Below are 20,430 nucleotides of genomic sequence, written 5' to 3' on the forward strand. Positions count from 1 at the left end.
AAATATGGAGCAGTCAGGGGCATCCAATTGGTACTTTGGCATACCTTGTTCCTCTGGATTTACCACTGAAAACACAATTTTGCCTTGATAGGTATAACTCTTTGTGTATGAGATGTGCCTTAGACCAGTCTTAGGAATAGATCTATAGATATGGTATATATATATATTTATATATATATCTGTAGATAGGTATGTCAAAATGACATTAAAATACCATACCAGCTTTCCTGTGGGTGCTAGAGACCAGGTTAATGAAATGGAAGAGTAAGTATAGTATTACAGTGTCTAGACCAGGGGTAGGCAACCTTTTACACTCCAGATGTTGTGGACTACAATTGCTTAGTCAATGTTATGGCTGTAAGAGCATTTAGGGAGATGTCGTCCACAACATCTGGAGTGCCGAAGGTTGCCTACCTCTGGATTCTAGACACTTCTAGAAGCACAGAGGTCGGTATCTTGTGAGGAGAGGCACTTGTTGGAGACTTGCTTTGAGTCCAACGTGATGTTCACAGGCACCTGTGTTCTGATTGAGACTAAATATTTCCCTTTTTAAACAGAGGTGAGAGATATATCTGAAGTCAGCATATTTTGATTGACTCTATATTGACTGTTTTCATGGTGCAGTAGTAGACGTATTAGTTAAAAGAGTGATGAGGCTGCAGCTCGACAAAACCACTGTGACTTAGTGTACTGAGCCGTAAACATTATCCAGAGACAGGTTTAGAGTCATCCAAGGACCTTTCGCTGGGTCAGCAAAAAGAATAAAATCAATATACTTGTGATAGCATTGCCATTGTGATCCCACGGCCTCGACTGTGATGAGGTGATTTAAAGCTGTGGGAGGTAAGTAAAGCGCTTGACATCCAATGACAGAGTTGACAAGTGATGTGGAGCTTGGCTGAAGCTCCACATATTGTCAAGTTTTGTCAACCTGCTGGTTATCCATAAGTAAAAGTAGACTCTACTTTTCCTTTTGTATGACTTTGAAAAAATGCCTCTTTAAAAAATGTTTTTAAAAACAGAAGAAAAAAAAAACAGTGATTTTGGAGTTGCCAATGTAAACAAAAATGTACAGGAAACATATTGTTGTCCTGTTCATAGTTCTTCACATTGATGGATGATTGTAGCTTGATAAGAGAATGTATTATTTTCCCTTAAAGGGAACAGATACATTTATTGAAAGTTCATGTAATAAGTGTAAACAAAGCTATTACGAGTCATTCTTAAATTGTGTTGATGGAACAATTCTTTAGTTTGTAAATGCATTTCTTTTGTTTATTAGAGAATAATAATTCCAAGATTTTATACTTTGAAAAATAGGATACAATTATTTACACGGACTATAGTATTCTGCTTCTTAGACTTTACATCCCACTGCTAAGACACAATTCAAAGGGGAACAATAAAACAAGATAGTTAAATCATTTACTGATAAAACAAGGACTTGTGAGGAAGTATGAGTCTAAAAGTGAATCACAAAGTTAAGGCCAAAAGCTCATTTTTTCCAACGCAGTTATTTACACAAATCTAGTATTAACTAACCTGGAGGGAGATGGGCACTAGTGATAAGTTCACCTGAAGCTCTCTCTACTCTACCGTTTCTTCTGTTCAAATACTGTCAGATGAAGCTACCAGGAGCGACATCATTTTTCTACGTTTTTGCATTTGTGCAGATGTATAAACCCAAGATCATGGTATCTTCCATAGATCTTCTTGATTGCGCACAATGATTCCATGCACAATGAGATGTCATATGGATCTATTATGCATCATGCAAAAATAGGTATTTTGCAGTGTCCCATGATGGATAATGGTAAGGGATGTCAAGTAGAAGCTTGTAAAACTCCAGTTTTTATATATTTTGGAATATTCCAGTAAATTAGACAAAGTAGTAATGCAGTGTACGGATCCCTTTTTTTTTTTATAAAGATTACATCTGAAACTAGAGCATCACTTTAAACAAAGCTTATGCATGCATGAGAAATTGATCAAAGCAATATTCATTGTATTATATATATTGATGAGTGTTTGTTGATGAAATGTGCATTAGAGTCCAAGCTTGTAAACAAGTACCCGTATATGTTTACTGTCCCAAGGAGCCAAGGAGATTGTTTACAAGTCATTCCTTGCTAATGTGTTTTAATACACAACTGTTCTATTGAAACATAAGAAACAATGCACAGTTAGTTACTAATATCTTGTGAATTTGTGTGTAAATCATATATGTAAACCTCAGGCAGACAGGAGCTCGGAGAGCCTCTACAATTTGGAGCTTTGTTTCCATGTTAGGCTCAGCCTGCAATAATTCAGCAACATATTAGATAGATTGATGTTCCCAGAAGGCATAATGAAATAACCTTCACTCCCAGCCGTAGGGAAATAAGCGCACAATCAAGGGTTTGGGCAGATCTCTCGATTAAACAAAGGACTAACTGTGCACAAATAGCTCCATAACAATTTGTAAAGAGCCCACTTTATACATTTCTTTGCAGATGTAATAGCTGATATTTTTAATCACAGCAGCAGGACTGTAAATGTCTTTAGCATACGGTCCTGGCTGTGTAATTAGCTGCTGCAAACTATTTTGATTTAAAATTACATTGATAAGTGTTCCCTGCTTAATGGCCATGGGACACTGTTAAAAATCAACTTAAGTTCTCTCTTGCGTTTTTCTTTCTTTTCCCCCTCCCCCCAGACATTATGTATATAAAGTACTGTTCCAGCTGTAGCATGTGCAGGGGAAAAAAAAACATTGTCAATTTTCATTCTAGTCCAGTTTCATATCCGGTGTAGGAAGGCAATGAAAATGTTATTACTTTTCTTAACTTTAAATTGCTATTTTAAAAAGAAAAAAATAATAATTTTGGAGTTCACAAATCCAGCACCGTTCTTAGCATAGTCAACCAGTGTTTGCTATTGAATTTTATCTCCAACGATCTTCATCCAGCAGTCATTGCTTATGAATGATTTGAGTTAAAGTTGATCAGCAGTCAGAACACTACAAATAGGTTACCGCTATGAAAAGTTCATTTATGGGCGGCTAAGAAGTATGGGTATTACAGTCCAAGCACATCTGGAAGAATACAGTTAGATAGTTGGACATTGACTGGCCACTATTACAGTGTCATAGTAACCTTGGCAGTAAGTTTGTTTAATGTATGAAATAGCATTAAAATGATAGAATCCCTTTGAGAGAAAGTATTATGTTCTCATACAACACTAGACAATTCCACCAAGGGAAACAAACATAACAATGCATTGAAATCTACTATATAGTTACGAAGTTTAGGGTAAAGAGACATATAAATGCTGTGTCTCTCGAATGTAATGGGACACCACCATCATAGTGGGAACTGCCCACATTGAACACTAAAAGCATGTGTCCTTTCTCACTGTGCGTCTATTACACTTGTTTTTATGGCTTATTTGCAGAAATATAGTATAATTTTAACCGTGTCGGGACCGACGACATGTGAATGCTGTAAACATAACAAAGGATTTGCCTAACCCTAGTTGTGAAGGGGTTAATAAAAGGTTTGCCATTATAGTATTGTATTTCAACCTTATGTTTAGTTATAATAGACTGTAGAAGTGAAAAATGTCCCCTTACCTAGATTATAGTATTCTTGGAACTCAGTCAGGTCTGCAGTCCGTATGACATAAGCAGTGCACATTCACAGATTTGTGGAGAGGGATACATTACCAGGATTTCTTAAAGGGACACTCTCATTAAAGCAGTTTTATTATGCCTTAGGATACAATATTGTAATGTTGCACAGGTTTCCACTGGGCTTTTTTTTTTTTTTTTTTTTCGCCATTCTTGGCTTAGATAAGCTTATTTCCACCTTTCTCCCTTTATGTGGGAGCCAGTGGTGATGAAGTTGTTTTTGTGCCTGAAGTGCCCCTTTAACTGCTGGCTGCATGGCACCAAGAGGTATTGCGTCGGTGATTAACAGTGCCCACTGTATGGTATTGAGACAGGCTGCAAGTACTAAGTTGCAACACATCTTTCTTGTCTACTATTACGCTGCATACTGATGGGGAGCTGGAGATGCCAGCCAAAGTCATTTACTGACATATTTAAATTCAAAGATAGATAGGAAACACAACTGAGGTAGTAGACCTTTTAGTGAGGCTTATAGAAATGGATGGAAAAATGTTGGCCTTGCTTTATGTAAAATTTACTTGTAGAGTTGAATTGTTGCAAACCCAAGATTAAATGGCAAAACCAGAGGCTAAAATATAAAAAGGATAGACTATAGCCGAGCAGGATATTTTTCTAGATCAGCTGTATTTGCCTTAATTTTGCCATTGGATTTTAATTTGCAATAATGCATACTTTTGTTGATAACATTGTCTACCCTTTGTGCATTTTAGTAGTTCTATTGTCTGTAGTGTACTTTTCCTTTTAATTGTGTGTACATAGTTTAGAACAACTTAATAGATGCATACCTCAAAAATAAATAATGCTTAATATATGCATACCTCAAAAATGAATAATGCTCATCAATAAATAATAGAAGCATACAAGTAAGCTTAATAAAAATCTATATGCATTAAGAGCGATTATGTTTTTGTGATAGCAGTTGTCACATGAGTGCCAAGCTAATATTTCACTCACAGTAAAACGACAAATCAATTCTCCCCCCATCAATTCCCAACAATTTATTCAACTTCAGGAAAACCAATAGAACATGGGCACCTTTGTGGTGTGTGCTATGAGCTTTTAATCTCATACAGTCAGACAGGACAGTCGAGATGTTGTTCACATGAAAAGAACCCCTGCCAATTGCACCAGACACACATTGATGGTGTAAATTTAAACTGTACTGTAAATGAGCATGCATAAGGTCTGAGATCATTGCCTGCTAATGAATCCTGGCAGCTTTAAGCCAGTAACATCATTTGTTCCACTCAATCGCAAGAGCAGACCTAAAGCATTTCAAACAAGTTGAAACTCTTATCCCGCAATAAGACCCAATTCTTGTTTGTGTTCCAAATGCCCCTTCTTGCCACAGCTATTCCATTTCAAGCTGTTACCGCTGTAAACGCATGCATGAATCAAAGGATAAGTAGTAGACTGGAGTCAAAGTGTCAGTAACTTGCCGTTTTGTGCTTCAATATTCATTTCAGTGGCTTCTTGTCAGAGAGGAGCTTTCGTCTTCAAACTGATACATTAAAGGACTGATACCCACTGCTGCTATTAGAATGCCAGCTGGAGAGACGGATCTAGAAGACATTTTTTTTGCATAGTACTTGGTAGAGGAAAGTTAGATGAAAGAGAATAATCACAAAGGACTGAAATTTATATATATCTTTAAAAAAATAATCTCCTTACAGGGGCCCTTTTAAATTCAGAAAACCATGTATTGCAAATTGCAAATATTGAGTAACCGGAGGTGGCTTCTTTATTGTAGTTTAATGGAATTAACCCCGTAACATGTGATCTTTAAAATGGATAAAACATGTTACTGTTCTCTATGTGCCAAATACTGTATATGACTTTAGAACCACCAGTGTCTACCAAAAATAAGACTTCAGTTATTCACTATGCCAGGAATTGTAGAGAATTGGAAAGTTTAGGTCAAACTAGCCGCGCTGGAAAATATGCTCCCCCCCCCCCCCCCATGTTATGTGTCTGGAACCAAATAACATACCAGATGTGCTATGTAGATAAGATAGTTGGCTCCTTTAAAATATGTGTTGCTTTTCTCATCTTTCAAAAGACACATCATCAAACCCCCTCACTAGATTTTCTGGGGGAAGTCTATCCCCTACTCCCTGCTTGCTACTCCCATGCCTCAGTATAATACCCACACACAACATACAAGCAAGGTGTTTTTGTGGATTTTATCACCCATTTGTCTACTTGAAGACTTTCAGGATTTCCTGTCCAATTTTAGCTGATCCCTGGCCTTTAATTTTTTTACCGGAGACCTAGTGAGCATGTACAAGTGTGACGTCACATATGTTGTTCATGTCCTCTAAAAAGCTTTGTATAGAGTCGGAATTTCATAGTTCAAAGAATGAATGACAATGATTTGGAAATGGAAAAGGAAGCACTGGCAGCACAGATTGATTTGCACATGATGTTTTTATTTTAAATAGTTCAGTGTGCCGACGCAGTGCACATTCTCAAGTACCCTTCACTGACTTTGATAAGTAGGTGGAGCTAATATGCATTTTTTTTTTTTGCATTTTCTATTAACAGATCTCAAGCTTTGTTTTTTTTGCTCCAGTTACTCATCATGCTTTTAAATGAATCCACATATAACATCCTAACATAAACAACATAATAAATATAATGGGGCTATTTAATGTAAGCTTAGAACCTGTGGGAGAGAATAATCAGTTTTTATCTCTACTTTTACTGTTAGATATGCAAATCGTATCAGAAAAGTACACAAATAGAAATTTGCCTATATTGGGGATGCCTATCATTTAATCAGTGTAAAAATGTATACTGAAAATATGTAAGCTTATTTACATTGTTTAACCAATTGTGCTGATTTACTGACATTGCATATTGCATATTGTCATACTAAGTTAAAATAATTAATGAAAGCTTTTGAAAATGCAAACAGCTAACATTACAATAGTTGCTAATTTTAGTATTTTTAGTGTTAGTTGCAGACAGATAAACTAATAATTTTTTTTGTAGGTTGCTGTACAAGAAAAAAAAACTCAACTCATATATTAAATATTATTTATAGGATATAAAATAGTTTATTTAGTAAAAGAAGAAGAAAAAAGCAATTTTAGTTTTTTTGTTTTTTTTTTGCTCATTAAAACCTTTTTATTTTATTTATGTCTGACTTAGATATGCCACTAAAATCGGGGCAATTAGGATTTGTGCAGTTTACAGGATTATCATTATGTCACCCATTGGACAAGTGAATTATAAGCAAACAGAACTTAAAAAAGAAGTTCAGCATGTTTAATGTATGGCGATGAGACAAGGATGTGTTTACACAGGACAAAAGACTTCTCTCCACAAGTCCTGGTGCTCTAAGCTGAGCTAGTTTGCCTTTCTAATAGTAGAGAGCTGCTTTGTTTGAAACATGTCTTAGGGCACATTATGACAAGTTCAAACATTGGTTTAATTCAAATAAACTTTGCCAATGTGCTATGTGAAGCAAAGGATAGCTTCTCGGCCCTAGTTTACCTTTAAGAAGAAGTGCAAGGAAGCTGTTTATATAGTAACCCTTGTAGAACGGATATACAAGGCCGAAGTGACAGCCTGAGTCAATTCTCGCCTAGGGTCACAGAGCACAGCTTGAGTGAGTTACTAGTTTTTTTGCAATTAGCTGAATTCTGCTACTAAATTTTATCTAAACCTGCCCTCCTCTCCTCAGAAAAAGGAAAGTCAAGGACCGTGAATAATCTCACCTAGTAAATCGTCAGTACAAATGTTATTAAATTATGTTACGCTGCTTGGAAACTGCAACTCTGTCAGTATTGTCTTTAATAAAAGTTAGGTATAAATAGTCAATGTGTGATTTTCCTTTTAAGTAGAACTACTAAAAGTATTTACTGTGAAACAAAAAAAAAAGTATGAAGAATGCAGACTCTGGGATCTGCTTAATGTCCTGTCAGATAGGGGATTAAGAACACGAACTAAGGAATTCATCCTGAAAGAATAGCAGGAGTTTGAGCTGCATCTGCCAAGAGGCAAGTTGTGTGAGAAAGATGAAGATGGAAATATAAAGATATGGTTGAACACAGTTAACCAATTGAGCACCATAACATGGGAGACCGATATTCCCACAGACAGTTTCATCATGTAGTTGTAGCGCAATATACCTATACATATATAGACACACACATCATAGAACTTGTGGACACTTCTCACAGCTAAATTCCACTCAAGGTGTAGAGCAGGATTCCCCAAACTCCGGCCCTCCAGATGTTGCTGAACTACAACTCCCATAATTCTATGAATGAAATAGATAGGGTGAGAATCATGGGAGTTGTAGTTCAGCAACATCTTGAGGGCTGGAGTTTGGGGAAGCCTGGTGTAGAGGAACATTGCTTACGTTCCAGAACACCAAATACACAGTATATATAAATTCTATTGATTTCATGTTTTGTAGGCATTGATAACAGGCAGTTGGTGAAAGCCAAAATGGGTAGGATTAGTTTTTAAACCCTAGATAATTCAGGGAAGGTCCCAAATAATTTTTAGAAAGTTGTTGTTTGAGATATTATTGAATGTAAATTTTCTATTCTAAAAAAAAATCTATAAATAAATTGTATTAAAAAAATGTTTACATTAAAGGACCACTATAGTGTCAGGGAAACAAACCTGTTTTCCTGACACTATATAATCCTTAGGCTCCCCCCACCCACAGGACCCCCCTCCTGCTGAGCTGAAGGTGTTAAAACCTCTTCAGCCACTTACCTTTATCCAGCACCAGGCTCCCTCAGCGCTGGTGACCTCTCCTTCCCCTCCGACGTCAGCTACCGAGTGCAGGCACAGCCAGAGCCGCACGCGCGCACATTAAAAAAACACACATAGGAAAGCATTCATCAATGCTTTACTACGGAAGTTCTGCGCGTTCAATGCGATTTTAGCATTGAGCGTCGGGGAAGGGCCTCTAGCGGCTGTCAGGAAGACAGCCACTAGAGGCTGGATTAACCCTGCAATGTAAACATAGCAGTTTCTCTGAAACTGATATGTTTACATCTGAAGGGTTAAAATCTGGGGGACCTGGCCCCCAGACCACTTCATTGAACTGAAATGGTCTGGGTGACTATAGTGGTCCTTTAAATGTATATGCCGGCATAGTGTGGCTGTATTAATATGAATTTCTTTTTTTTTAGGTGTTTTGCCAGTTTAAAAATCTCTTAAAGGAACACTATAGGGTCAGGAACACAAACATGTATTCCTGACCCTATTGTGTTTAATACACCATTTAAGTGACCTGCCACCACTTAGCCCCCTTAGAAAAGGTGAAAACTCACCTCATTTCCAGTGCTGTGCCCAACCCCCCTGATCCGCCTCCTTGGTGACATCAGCAGAATTGCCGATATTTAGCCAATCCGAAGCTTTCCGAAATTGGCAAGGAGGTGGGGTGGGGTTAAAAACTGTTTTAGCTAATCGGCACCTCCTCATAGAGATGCATGCAGAACGTGGAGACGCTGAACGTCAGTGCTGCCTACTGTGCAGGACTGCCCCAGGAAGCACCTCCAGTTGTCATCTGAGGAGTGGCCACTTGGAGGTGTCCCTAAGGGGCAAGGTAAACACTGCCTTTGGAGAATAATTCCCTAAGGGAACCAAAAGGTGTTTGAATAACCCTTATAGAGATAGAGCATATATAGGATAATAAATCAAAGAATTGAAGATAACAATAACTCTCTGGTTATTGGGACAGTTGAGTCTAAACAGACCTCAAAAGACAAATACCTTCGCATAACCAGTGCCACAATTACAGGGAAACTCTTTTATTAAATGCTTAGATAGATGCGAGGGGGTATGTCTACTAAATGTCTAAAAACTGGGGGTTTAACCCCTTAAGGACCAAACGTCTGGAATAAAAGGGAATCATGACATGTCACACATGTCATGTGTCCTTAAGGGGTTAAAGTGAACCACTAAACTATGAACACAAATGGATTTAATGTACTTGAATTCAACAGCCCTATAGAGGCTACTAAATTATATACGTGTTGTACTAATGTTGCAAAATTGTATTTTATCAGTTTAATATTCATTACCAATAGAGTTGCAGAAAGAAGCTGTAGGACTAGGCTGGATAATGAAAATCAACAGACTGACCCATTCCTCTACAGTTCCATTACAATTTTTTAGGCTCTTTGATTTGATAGTGCCATATATATAACATATTTTTATCACTACTTACAATCATATTTTATTATCTTGAAATTGGCATGTCAGGCGCAAATCAGAATATTGCTATGTAATCCTGCTGTTAAGTGTGCTTTCTTGGTGCTCTTTACATGTTAAGTAAAAACGGCAAGGCGTTAGACTTAAGGTATCCTGTGTCATTCTGTATAATACTATTGTCATTCTCATGCTTGCAGTGCAGATTGCTGTACAGTTCTTAGCAGCTGCTTTGTGGAACATCAGTCAGGAAATTGCATGATAAATTGGAGGTAGCCAGCTTTGCAAGCACTTTACTTTGCTTCAGCAGATTTAGCCTGACTTTGGAGAAACTGTCATGTGATATTCTGTCAAGGGGTAACATCAGGTGATGGATCGCATACAATAACATTTCTCTTATATAGCTGAGATATGATGAGCACCAGCTGCAGTACTCATGTGTAAATAAACTCTGAGACAGATAATTGTATCAGATGCCCAATGTTTTATGCAGTGGCATATTAGGCTTATAGTTTCAGACAGTTCCTTAGGAATGATGTACTGTTTCTGTTTCCTACAAAGACCTAGGAAGCAAAAAACGACATCAAGATCACAATCAGTCATAATATAAACTTGCTTGAATATGCTTTATTACTGAATGGAAGGACTGGTGTCAGAGGGCTCCAGGCACTCTAATCACTGGTTTCTCAACCTGTGGTATGTGTGCCCCACGGGTGTGTGCACCTAAAGCAGGGAGTGTGCCAGGAGTCAAGACTGGATTTCTCACAAGGCCAACGAGACCACTGCCTCGTGGCGGCAGACGGGAGAGACGCAGCACGACCGGCAGGGAGATCAAAGATCTCCTTTACCGGCCAGCCCATGCTCCTGCTGTGGGGCCTGCAGGGCCGGCGCTCAGATAGAAGCTCGTAATAAGTCTTTTTCCCCTGTACTGTATTAGAGCCATACAGCCAAACGTAAGTATTTTCTATAGTTCCTTTATTTCCTCATGTTATAGAGTTACAGGACACCCATTTTTATACAAAGCAAATTGAACAACTTTGTAATATACAAAGTAACTTTCATTAAAGGTGAGGCAAGAACATCTCAATAAAGTGAAGACGGAGTCTCCCTGGATATAAAAAGAGTATCCTGAATGAATAAGGAATTAATGTGGTGATATTAAGAGTAACACCATCAATGCGAGAATGATGAATAATAATTAGTGATCTAAAAAATTATAAAGCTATCCTCTGCCTCCTACAATATTCCAAGGATATACTGATTCTAATATAAACCAGTCACCATATAACTGGCTTTATTGTGGGTGGCCAAGTGATGCTGAAGGAAATATGGGACTTTGAAGAAGTAGGTTCTAGTAAGGTATAACACTGGGAGGGCAGTAATAATTAATTACTGTTAACCCTCTCTGAATGCTGGTGTCAATAGTTAGAAACTATGAGTAGTACTCACACGGAGCCAGTGGAATTAACAATGTTACCACTTGCTCACTATATAAATGATAATTGCACCTAATAAACACAAAGCAGCAAGTCCCATAGACCAATATGATCATTAGGGACCATGATATATAAAGTGAATAAGAGATAAGAACAGCCTCTCTCCCTTTAAAACTTGCTAGATAGGTAGAGGAAAGAAGTGAAAACGTAAGAAGGTTATTAAATCATCATGTCGCTAGGCATGTTTGGAAATAACCAAACATGTCAGACAAGTATATATAATAGTAAATAATAGTAAATGTGCCCAAAGTAAGAAATAAAGTTTTAAAAATGGCAAAGAACCCGATGCGCGTTTCGGTGCTAGAATAGATGCACCTGCAGCAGGGCCAAAAGATGTAATGAGTGGTGATCCCCTTATAAAGCTGGATCCCTTGTGGTTTCCAAAGTAAGGAGCCGATAGAAGGTGTATACGTCATCACCGACACTTAATTGCTGGGTCAATGTCCAATCAGCTAAGGTTACGCCTCCATTCTATTCCGGACCAATCCCCAGTGTTGTGCGGTGTGTAATTGTCTGTTTCTATGAATGGATACAAGTATGAATGTATTCACTATATTATAGACTGATAGCAATAAAATGTAAGTTTTATTGCTTTACTTTCTTTAATCAGGCCTTTTCTCCAATATGGGATTAACTTAAATATCAGTGTCCTCATATTTCAGTTGGAATTTAAATCAATAGAAATTACTTTCTTAAGGCAGGGGTACTTAGGAAATTCTGCAGGGGTACTTATCCGTTAAAGGATGAGAAACACTGCTTTAACCAATGCAATGACATGAATTTGATAAAGTGCCTAAAGTTTCCTTGGAATAATCATGCTTCTGTGTGTCACCAACCCTCCCAGTAAGATGTTTGCTGCTCTCTAGTTACCTTGTTTAGTTCTTAAAAGGAATCTGAGTCTTTTCTCCATTGAATGGATGGACTTTTTGGTCAAATTCTATATAGCTTGCTATAAATTCATTGACACAGTTTATGTAAACCTAGCATATACACACAAGACTACCGCTTGCAGTGGTAAGCCGCTATTTCTTCTAAGGCAAGAATTAAATCTTGGATCAGAACTTCTTGATTTATAACTGCATTTGATATGGCATTGATTTACTACTACTGTTACTTGGCTCTGTATAGTACACATGTGAAATCACCGCAGTGAATCAGCTCGGTATCTCAAGAGATTTACTTTATATGGCGAAACTTAGTGTTTCAAGTTGGCTAACACTCACGTTTTCTTTCAGATCCACCTCATCTGTTTCCTGCTTTTCACCCTCCAGTGCCAATAGACGCCAGGCATCACGAAGGGCGCTACCATTACGATCCAACCCCCATCCCTCCTCTGCACATGTAAGTGAAAATGCTCTGTGTTCTGATATACTTGTTTTATTTATTTTACTTTTTTTTTTTGGTCTTGAAATTATGGTTTTATGTGCTTACGTGTGTTTATGTGTTTACTACTATGCTTCAGTATGATTTGTTCACTTAACAGTGAATTGTCGATAACTGAAAACTTCAGTCAAAATATATATTTAAAAATTCTCTATAGTTTTTTTTGGGCTGTTATAATCTGAATTCTGCAATTCAGAATTCAATTCACCACAATCCGTGTGTGTTACATAATAATGAGCTGTTGCCAACGTGATTCTCCTATAAACCTAGTATGTGATATTCCCACCCACCTTACTTTTGATAACGCTATATCCGCTAGTTAAATTGGTTTATAAATAGTCCCTTTTTGCAGGTTGTGTATACTGTATTGCAACTTTTTGTCATTACTTACCACGCTATAATTACGATTTAGTGGAAGATGGTTCCCATGTTTAAACATGTTTCTTTTTTAAACAAGTCTTTCTCTGAAATGTATTAACTGATATTAACACCGATAACTGCTTGCCGCAGTACACATGTAATGACCGTTTGTTTTGGACTGCCGCTATTTCAGAGAAAATGTGCCAGGAGGAATGTAATGAATTACAGTCACAATATACTACTTCCTAAACAGCGTCGTTTCCACTGTAGTGTGTACTTACAGTTCAGTTTATAAATGAGCGAACAATTATTTCCCCCCATCTGTAAGACATCAAACATATAATCATTTACTGTGATGAGAATAACATTAAGGGATTATTGTACAATATGTGGACATAATTAAGCATGGCTTTTTTTTTATTGTGAAACAGTGAAATTATAGCTAAATTACAATATTTAGGTCTACGTTAGAAATGTTTTCCTATATTTTCTAACTTGCTTTATTAGCCGAAATGTTGCATTTAATTGCCAGCTCAGTGCTTAGTAAATAAAGCCTGAATGTTGCGAGTGTGTGATTATTTATCTGAGTCTGTGGAGGTTATCTATAAAAGTGTTTCCGAACAAAAAGTACAATACAGTTAGTGTGCTTAAATATATAAATAAAATCCTAACAGAAATATCAGTGTATCAACAATGGCAAAACACAAGTGATTAATTATTATTTTGTTATATTGTTGCAGATGATATATAAAAAGTAGGAACAAAGGTTTTGTTTTTTTTTTTTTTATAGTTGTTGTCTGTTATGGTATGTCTGGCGTTATCTGCACTGTAAAGGAAGCTGCAAATGTGAGAATAAAAACTTGCACATTTCAGGATAAAAAGTCCCATTGAGAAAATAGAAAGTCAAAAAAGTGCCTTATTTACTTTTGGTATGTAAAAACAGAAAGCCCAAATAGACATTTTCATACATACCTCACAGACACAAAGGTAAAAATCTAAACATTATCATGCTTTGTATAAATGATTGCTCTGTTATTTATAAACAACTCCCACCTAAGCATTAAAGATTGTGTTGTACTTGGTTTGCAGTTGACGTATTACATACCTGCCAATATTTCAAATGAACAAAGGGCACTTTCATTTTACAGGTTTGGGGTGTGGTAAGGGGTGGGGCTGTCATGAGAAATTTTAGGTGACTCACTAATAACAATGTATGGAACTAAAATGCAATTTAGAAGAAAAATTTATCTTATTTTCACACACTGGCATCTAAACACATTTACTGTAGTTTAAAGACATTGCTGTGAGTGACATTGCTGTGAGGCTCTGTTATACACGCAGACACACCAACAATATGGAGCTTCTAGAAAAAAGGGACATTAAGATAGAAAAGAGGGATTTAGGGCCTGGAATTGGGGCTATACCTCCTAAATAGGGACACTTGAAAGATATGACACATTGTTGGAAGAAATAGTTGCTCTGGAAAAACCTCTTCACATTGACTATTCGCCGAAAGCGTGATAGTTATAAGTTTACTGAATGCAACCATACCTGCCTGACCTTGGTACAGATGTTTAGAGCTTGAAAATAAAGCAACTTTCTGTTACAAAATCTCTAATACTTGTAAAAAATAAGCCTGATCGTTTGTTGAAATCACAAATTTTAGTAGAACCTTGCTCTCAGAACCGATCTCCTGATAAACAACAGTTACCTACATTAAAAGCATGGGAGCATAAAGTAAGAATTTTTATTTTTTTAATGGCCACTTATTGCCATACACAATTTGCAATCAGTGGCACATTAGTTTAGTGGGAGTTAGGTAATGTGGATATTATTAATGCCCAAATGCTTGAGCGACCCCCGTTGGACCTGTATTTGAAGGGGAGATCCACGTTCATCCCACACATGCCTCTCCCTACATAATTTGTAGGTTGTCAGAGTAAAACGTTCAATTATTATTTAATAAAATTTTACTATAACAAATTACTGAATATGTATCATTAACAGAAAATATGTAGTTTACTAAATATATCTGTTCTTAATTTATATTTAATTAAATTGTTATTTTTTATTTTATTTTTTGCACAAGTAATGGCATGAAATTCTGTTTTATACACTAAATCCTGCCTTTCTAGTTTTGAGCTAATCACTACTTTTGTTCAAATTGATGCTGTCCTTAGACCAATAAGAACACATTAAGACTTCATCACCAAAGAGCAGATTAAATTAAAATCTCATAAAATGAAATATGTTCTGTATTAGCAGGCTGACACCTAATTTGCTTCTGAATAAAGCAGGGAAATCACAAATTAACCTGCCTTTGTTTTTTTTAAGCAGCAGCATATGAATTGTTAGACGAATTGCAATTATAGACGATAATAATCCTTAATCCATACAAATGCAAAATGTGCCATTTTGTTCAGAATGCAGGGGAAAAAAAAGAGTAAAATAAAAATGGTTTAATTTACATGCAATATTTTTGCTGGGTTTTAAATAGTAAGAGTCGTAAGGAAAAGAAAGACTAAACTGTGAGCATGTATACCTTGCAAAAATTGTTAAAATGAATAATAGTTAAAGGGACGCTATAGTCACCACAACAACTACAGCTTAATGTAGTTGTTCTGGTGAATATAATAGTTCCCTTCAGACTTTTTTCATGCAAACACAGCCTTTTCAGAGAAAAGGCAGTGTTTACATTGCCTCTAGGGACACCTCCAAGTGGCCACTCCTTAGATGGCCACTGGAGGTGCTTCCTGGGTCAGTGCTGCCGAAAAAGCAGCCCTGATGTTCAGTGTCCCCACGCTCTGCATGGAGACGCTGAATTTTCCTCATAGAGATGCATTGATACAATGCATCTCTATGAGGAGGTTGTGATTGGCCAAAATTGCATTTGGCCCCGCCCCCATGCCAAGGGAAAGTGTTGGATTGGCTAAAAACCAGCCATTTTTGATGATGTCACAAAGGGGGCGGAGCCAGCACCAGCGTCCCCGCGCGCCGCTGGAAATAAGGTGAGTTTTAAACTTTTATAGGGGGCTAAGCGGGGCAAGCCACCTAAATGGTGGGTTAAACACTATAGGGTCAGAAATACATGTTTGTGTTCCTGACCCTATAGTGTTCCTTTAAATTTCCAGCACAGCTTTTTTTTTTTAAATCACGTCCTAGTTTAGTAAATAAATCCTTCTATATTTTATTCTAGCATGGACATACCGAATGGAATGGAACACTGCAAACACTCTACCCACTACATTGAGATGTAATGGTTATGGTGGCAGGAGTGCTATGGCACTCCCTATTTATAAGGAGTCAAACCAAATTACTTCTTATCCTGGGTATGTTGAGTGTCCTCCCTCCCTCCCTGACTGTTCAATGACAGCCAAATACAAATTTACATTCAATGATGTTTGAGATTCTAATGTACAAAGTGACCCATTAGATATGGCTTGCCCCTATGGTTGGAGCCAGTATGGTAAGCTCAATGAATACTCGTGTGTGTGTCATTTCACAAGTGATTTTTAACAAATTTAAGATGATTCTGAGTATGTACCACCTTCCTAAATTAAGCATTTGCCCATTCTAAATTGATTGTGCCGTGTATATATTTAAACATATGAGTCTAAAGCAGGGGGAGGCAACCTTCGGCACTCCAGATGTTGTGGACTACATCTCCCATAATTATCTTACAGCCATAATGCTGGCAAAGCATCAAGGGAGATGTAGTCCACAACATCTAGAGTTTCAAAGGTTGCCTACCCTGGTTTAAAGTATAATATGCTTTAGACTTATTTGATATGTTTCATAACTGGTATTGCTAGCAAAACATTGCAAACTCAGACCTGTTTTACATTCCTTTTTGTGAAACTGAACCTAAGCAACTTAAAAGAACACTCCAAGTACCATGACAACTACAACACGCTGGCAATGTAACTACTAGTCAAAATGTTTTAGAATAGTTTACAACGTGTAACACATTTGCAGGCATGATCATGGTAATGTGCAGATTGTGCTTCTAATTCAGTGAAGCTTGCACTTACTTAAAGCATTCCCTTATAAATGTGCTATGTGTTATTTCATTATATAAAAAAAGCTAGGAATTGGCTAATTACAGCCTCCGGCACCAATGCCCATTATTTTTTCAGTAATTTAAAATATCTGGTTATAATATATGATCACTCACAAATAAGATCAAGGAAACATTCAGAATTAGCTCTCGATCAGGTAAATAACCTGTAAGAGTCTAAGCTTTTTTCTTCTTCACATTTTCAGAGATCAGAGTGTTGTTGATTTTTTTCTAAATTATCAGTCAAGGAACCTAGACTCTAAATATAGTGTACATTTTGAGGCTATTTCAATCTCCTTGAACAAAACTCCAGTGTTCTTTGTGCTGAAGTCAGCGGTATTAGATATTAACTCATGTATTCACAATCAGTGAACCAGAAGCAAGCTAGCTCTATAAAGACTGCTGTCAAACCTGTTGCAGTGGTCGGCGAGTCACTCAACTGTAACAGACGTTTTCCTGCGCACAAAACTACCTCTCATGATTATCATGGCATCAATGACTGTTGAGCCTTGAGATGTTAATTTTTCCGATTTCAACCAGTAAAAACAAAAATGTATAATATATATATATATATATATATACACACCCATATAGCGTGTTTAACCCCTAAACACCGTTACAGTGTTCTATGCCGTCCCCATTCTAATGGGCTTTAAAGCCGTTGCAGTGGCATAGAACGTCATAACGGCTTGCCGCCCTGGAGCCTCGGGAATACTTACCTCCGCTGCGATTGTTTTCGAGAGGACTGCCTGACAGCCCAGGCAGCCCTCCCACGGCAAATCAGGCCCCCGGGGGAACTTTCAAGTGATCACATGGCCCTCTATAGCTGGCTGTGGATCTGCCAGCAGGGAGACTGTCTGGGCTGTCAGACAGTCCCCCTGCTGGTGGGAGGTATAAAAAAAATTATTAAATGTTTAAAATAAATTAAATATACATATATTATATATATAATATATATTATATATAGAATCCAAATGCCCCGCACTCAATTTAACCGGTCTTGTTCAGTGCCTCGGTGCAACAACTCCAGCCACTCCATATATTCCCGAAAGAGTGTATGTATCTATTTTATATTTATATATATATATATATATATATATATATATATATATACGTATAATTATAATAATAAATAAATAAAATATTTTTTTAAAAAAAGAAAATAAATTATATATACATATATAATTTCATTCTAACTGTATTTTGTTATTAATATATATATATATATATATATATATATATATATATATATATATATATATATATATATTGGTAACAAAATACACTTAGAATGACATTCTATATATATCTATCTATATATAAAATACAAATAACCCGAAATATATATATATATATTTATATAGATAAATATATATAATGACATTAATGATTACATAAATATACACGTAGAATTTAAATACATATATATGTGTATATATTAAAATTCTACGTGTATATTTAAGTAATCTTTTAGCATAATTATGTGATTTTATTAATTAAAATGTGATTGACATACCTGACAACCCAGGCAGAAAGTGCAGAGAATTTAATTTGCAAGCACTATATTTAACCCTGTAACTTTCCAAGACACCATAAAACCTGTACATGGGGGGTACTGTTTTACTTGGAAGACCTCGTTGAACACAAATATTAGTGTTTCAAAACAGTAAAATGTATTACAACGATGATATCATCAGTGAAAGTGATTTTTTTTGCATTTTTCACACACAAATGGCACTTACACTGACGATATAATTGTTGTGATATTTTTTACTGTTTTGAAATACTAATATTTGTGTTCAGCGATGTCTCCCGAGTATAACAGGTTTCATGGTGTTTTCAAAAGTTACAGAGTCAAATATAAAGCTTGCATTTCAGTTTTTTCACATCGAAATTTGCCTTTTTAGTAGCCACTTAGTCACAAACACTGTAAAAATTGGCGTTCAAATTAGTTTTTTGCTCTTTTCACACACAAAGAAATATTAACACTACCTTTGGCCAGTGTTTATGACCAAGTGGCTACTAAAAAGACTGGACATACCCCATTTGCAATACCTACTATTGCAAATGGTATGCCATCATGGGGGTAATTCTCATTCCTGGGCTACCACACAGTCTCATAGGCAACGTAACCAATCTGGTGAATTTCAATGTGAAAAAAACTGAAACATCTAACATGTTTGACCCTGTAACTTCCCAAAACACCATAAAACCTGTACCGGGGGTACTGTTTTACATGTGAGACATCGAAGAATACAAATATGTGTATTTTATTGCAGTAAAAGCAAACAGTATTATGACACTCACAGTTAAAATGTCACGTAGAACAAAAAAAAAAAAAAATCTTATTTTCTCCCATTTTTTTATATTTTATACATATTAAATTATGTTTCATACCTAAATATTTGATGTTAAATGAAAGCCCTGTTTCCCATTAATAAAATGATATATAATAAGTGTTGGTGCACATATTATGAAAGAGGTGAATTACACCTGAACAGACAAATAGTAAAATTCCAGATTTTGTTTATGTTTTGTTTTGATCACAACGTGCACATTTGGCTCAGTCCTTAAAGGGGTTAAAGGGATACACTGAGCATCAAAACAACTTTGCAACTTTAGCTTAATAAAGCAGTTTTGATGTATAGTGATTAATGCCCCTGCAGTCTCACTACTCTATTCTCTGCCATTTAGGATTTAAATCACTTGGTTTTCTGTTAATGCACCTTGGCTGTGACTCACCAGCTTGCATTAATAAAAAACTGTTCAATCAGATCTCTCATTACAGGAAATGTGTAGGGAGTCTGTGCCAGTCACATGCAGGCATGTGAGGTTAGGGCTGCATAAACAAATTGATTTAACTCCTAAATGGCAGAAAATTTAATGAAGAGACTGCATAAGCCGGGTTCTATACACCAAAACCACTTAATTAAGCTAAAGTTGTCTTGGTGCTTAGAGTGTCCCTTTAAGCATTGCTGAAAAAGCAATATTATGCAGAACACCCATTCTTACATGTTCTAATGGATCCCTGTTCTGAAGGTCTGTGAAAGTCTTCATGTTGAAATGTATGTCACGTAAAAGCTTTAATTTTACTTGCTGTTTTGTGTTTAATCTTGGAAGATTGAAAAAGTGAATCATATTTAAAGGAACACCATAGTGTCACAAATGCAAGCATATATTACTATAGTGCAGGTGTGACTGTTTAGGTCCCTAGCATCTTTACTTTACAGTGAAAAGGTGTTTTTACTTACCCTCTCGCCTGCTCTTGTCCTGCCGCGGCTGGCCATGCC

At 36.6% G+C, this 20,430-nt stretch overlaps 1 protein-coding gene across 5 annotated transcripts in view; it reads left to right on the forward strand.

Annotated features, from left to right (window-relative positions):
* The window catches only part of GLI3 (GLI family zinc finger 3), a 248,461-nt gene that overhangs the window by 114,629 nt on the left and 113,402 nt on the right, over positions 1 to 20,430 (forward strand). For all 5 annotated transcript variants that reach the window (XM_063452128.1, XM_063452131.1, XM_063452130.1 and 2 more), the window contains one exon: positions 12,576 to 12,681. In XM_063452128.1, the coding sequence (XP_063308198.1) occupies positions 12,576 to 12,681 (106 nt within the window). The remainder of the gene's footprint in view (positions 1 to 12,575; positions 12,682 to 20,430) is intronic.

The sequence above is a fragment of the Pelobates fuscus genome, chromosome 4 (genome assembly GCF_036172605.1).
Source record: "Pelobates fuscus isolate aPelFus1 chromosome 4, aPelFus1.pri, whole genome shotgun sequence".
In the NCBI taxonomy this organism is placed as follows: Eukaryota; Metazoa; Chordata; class Amphibia; order Anura; family Pelobatidae; genus Pelobates; species Pelobates fuscus.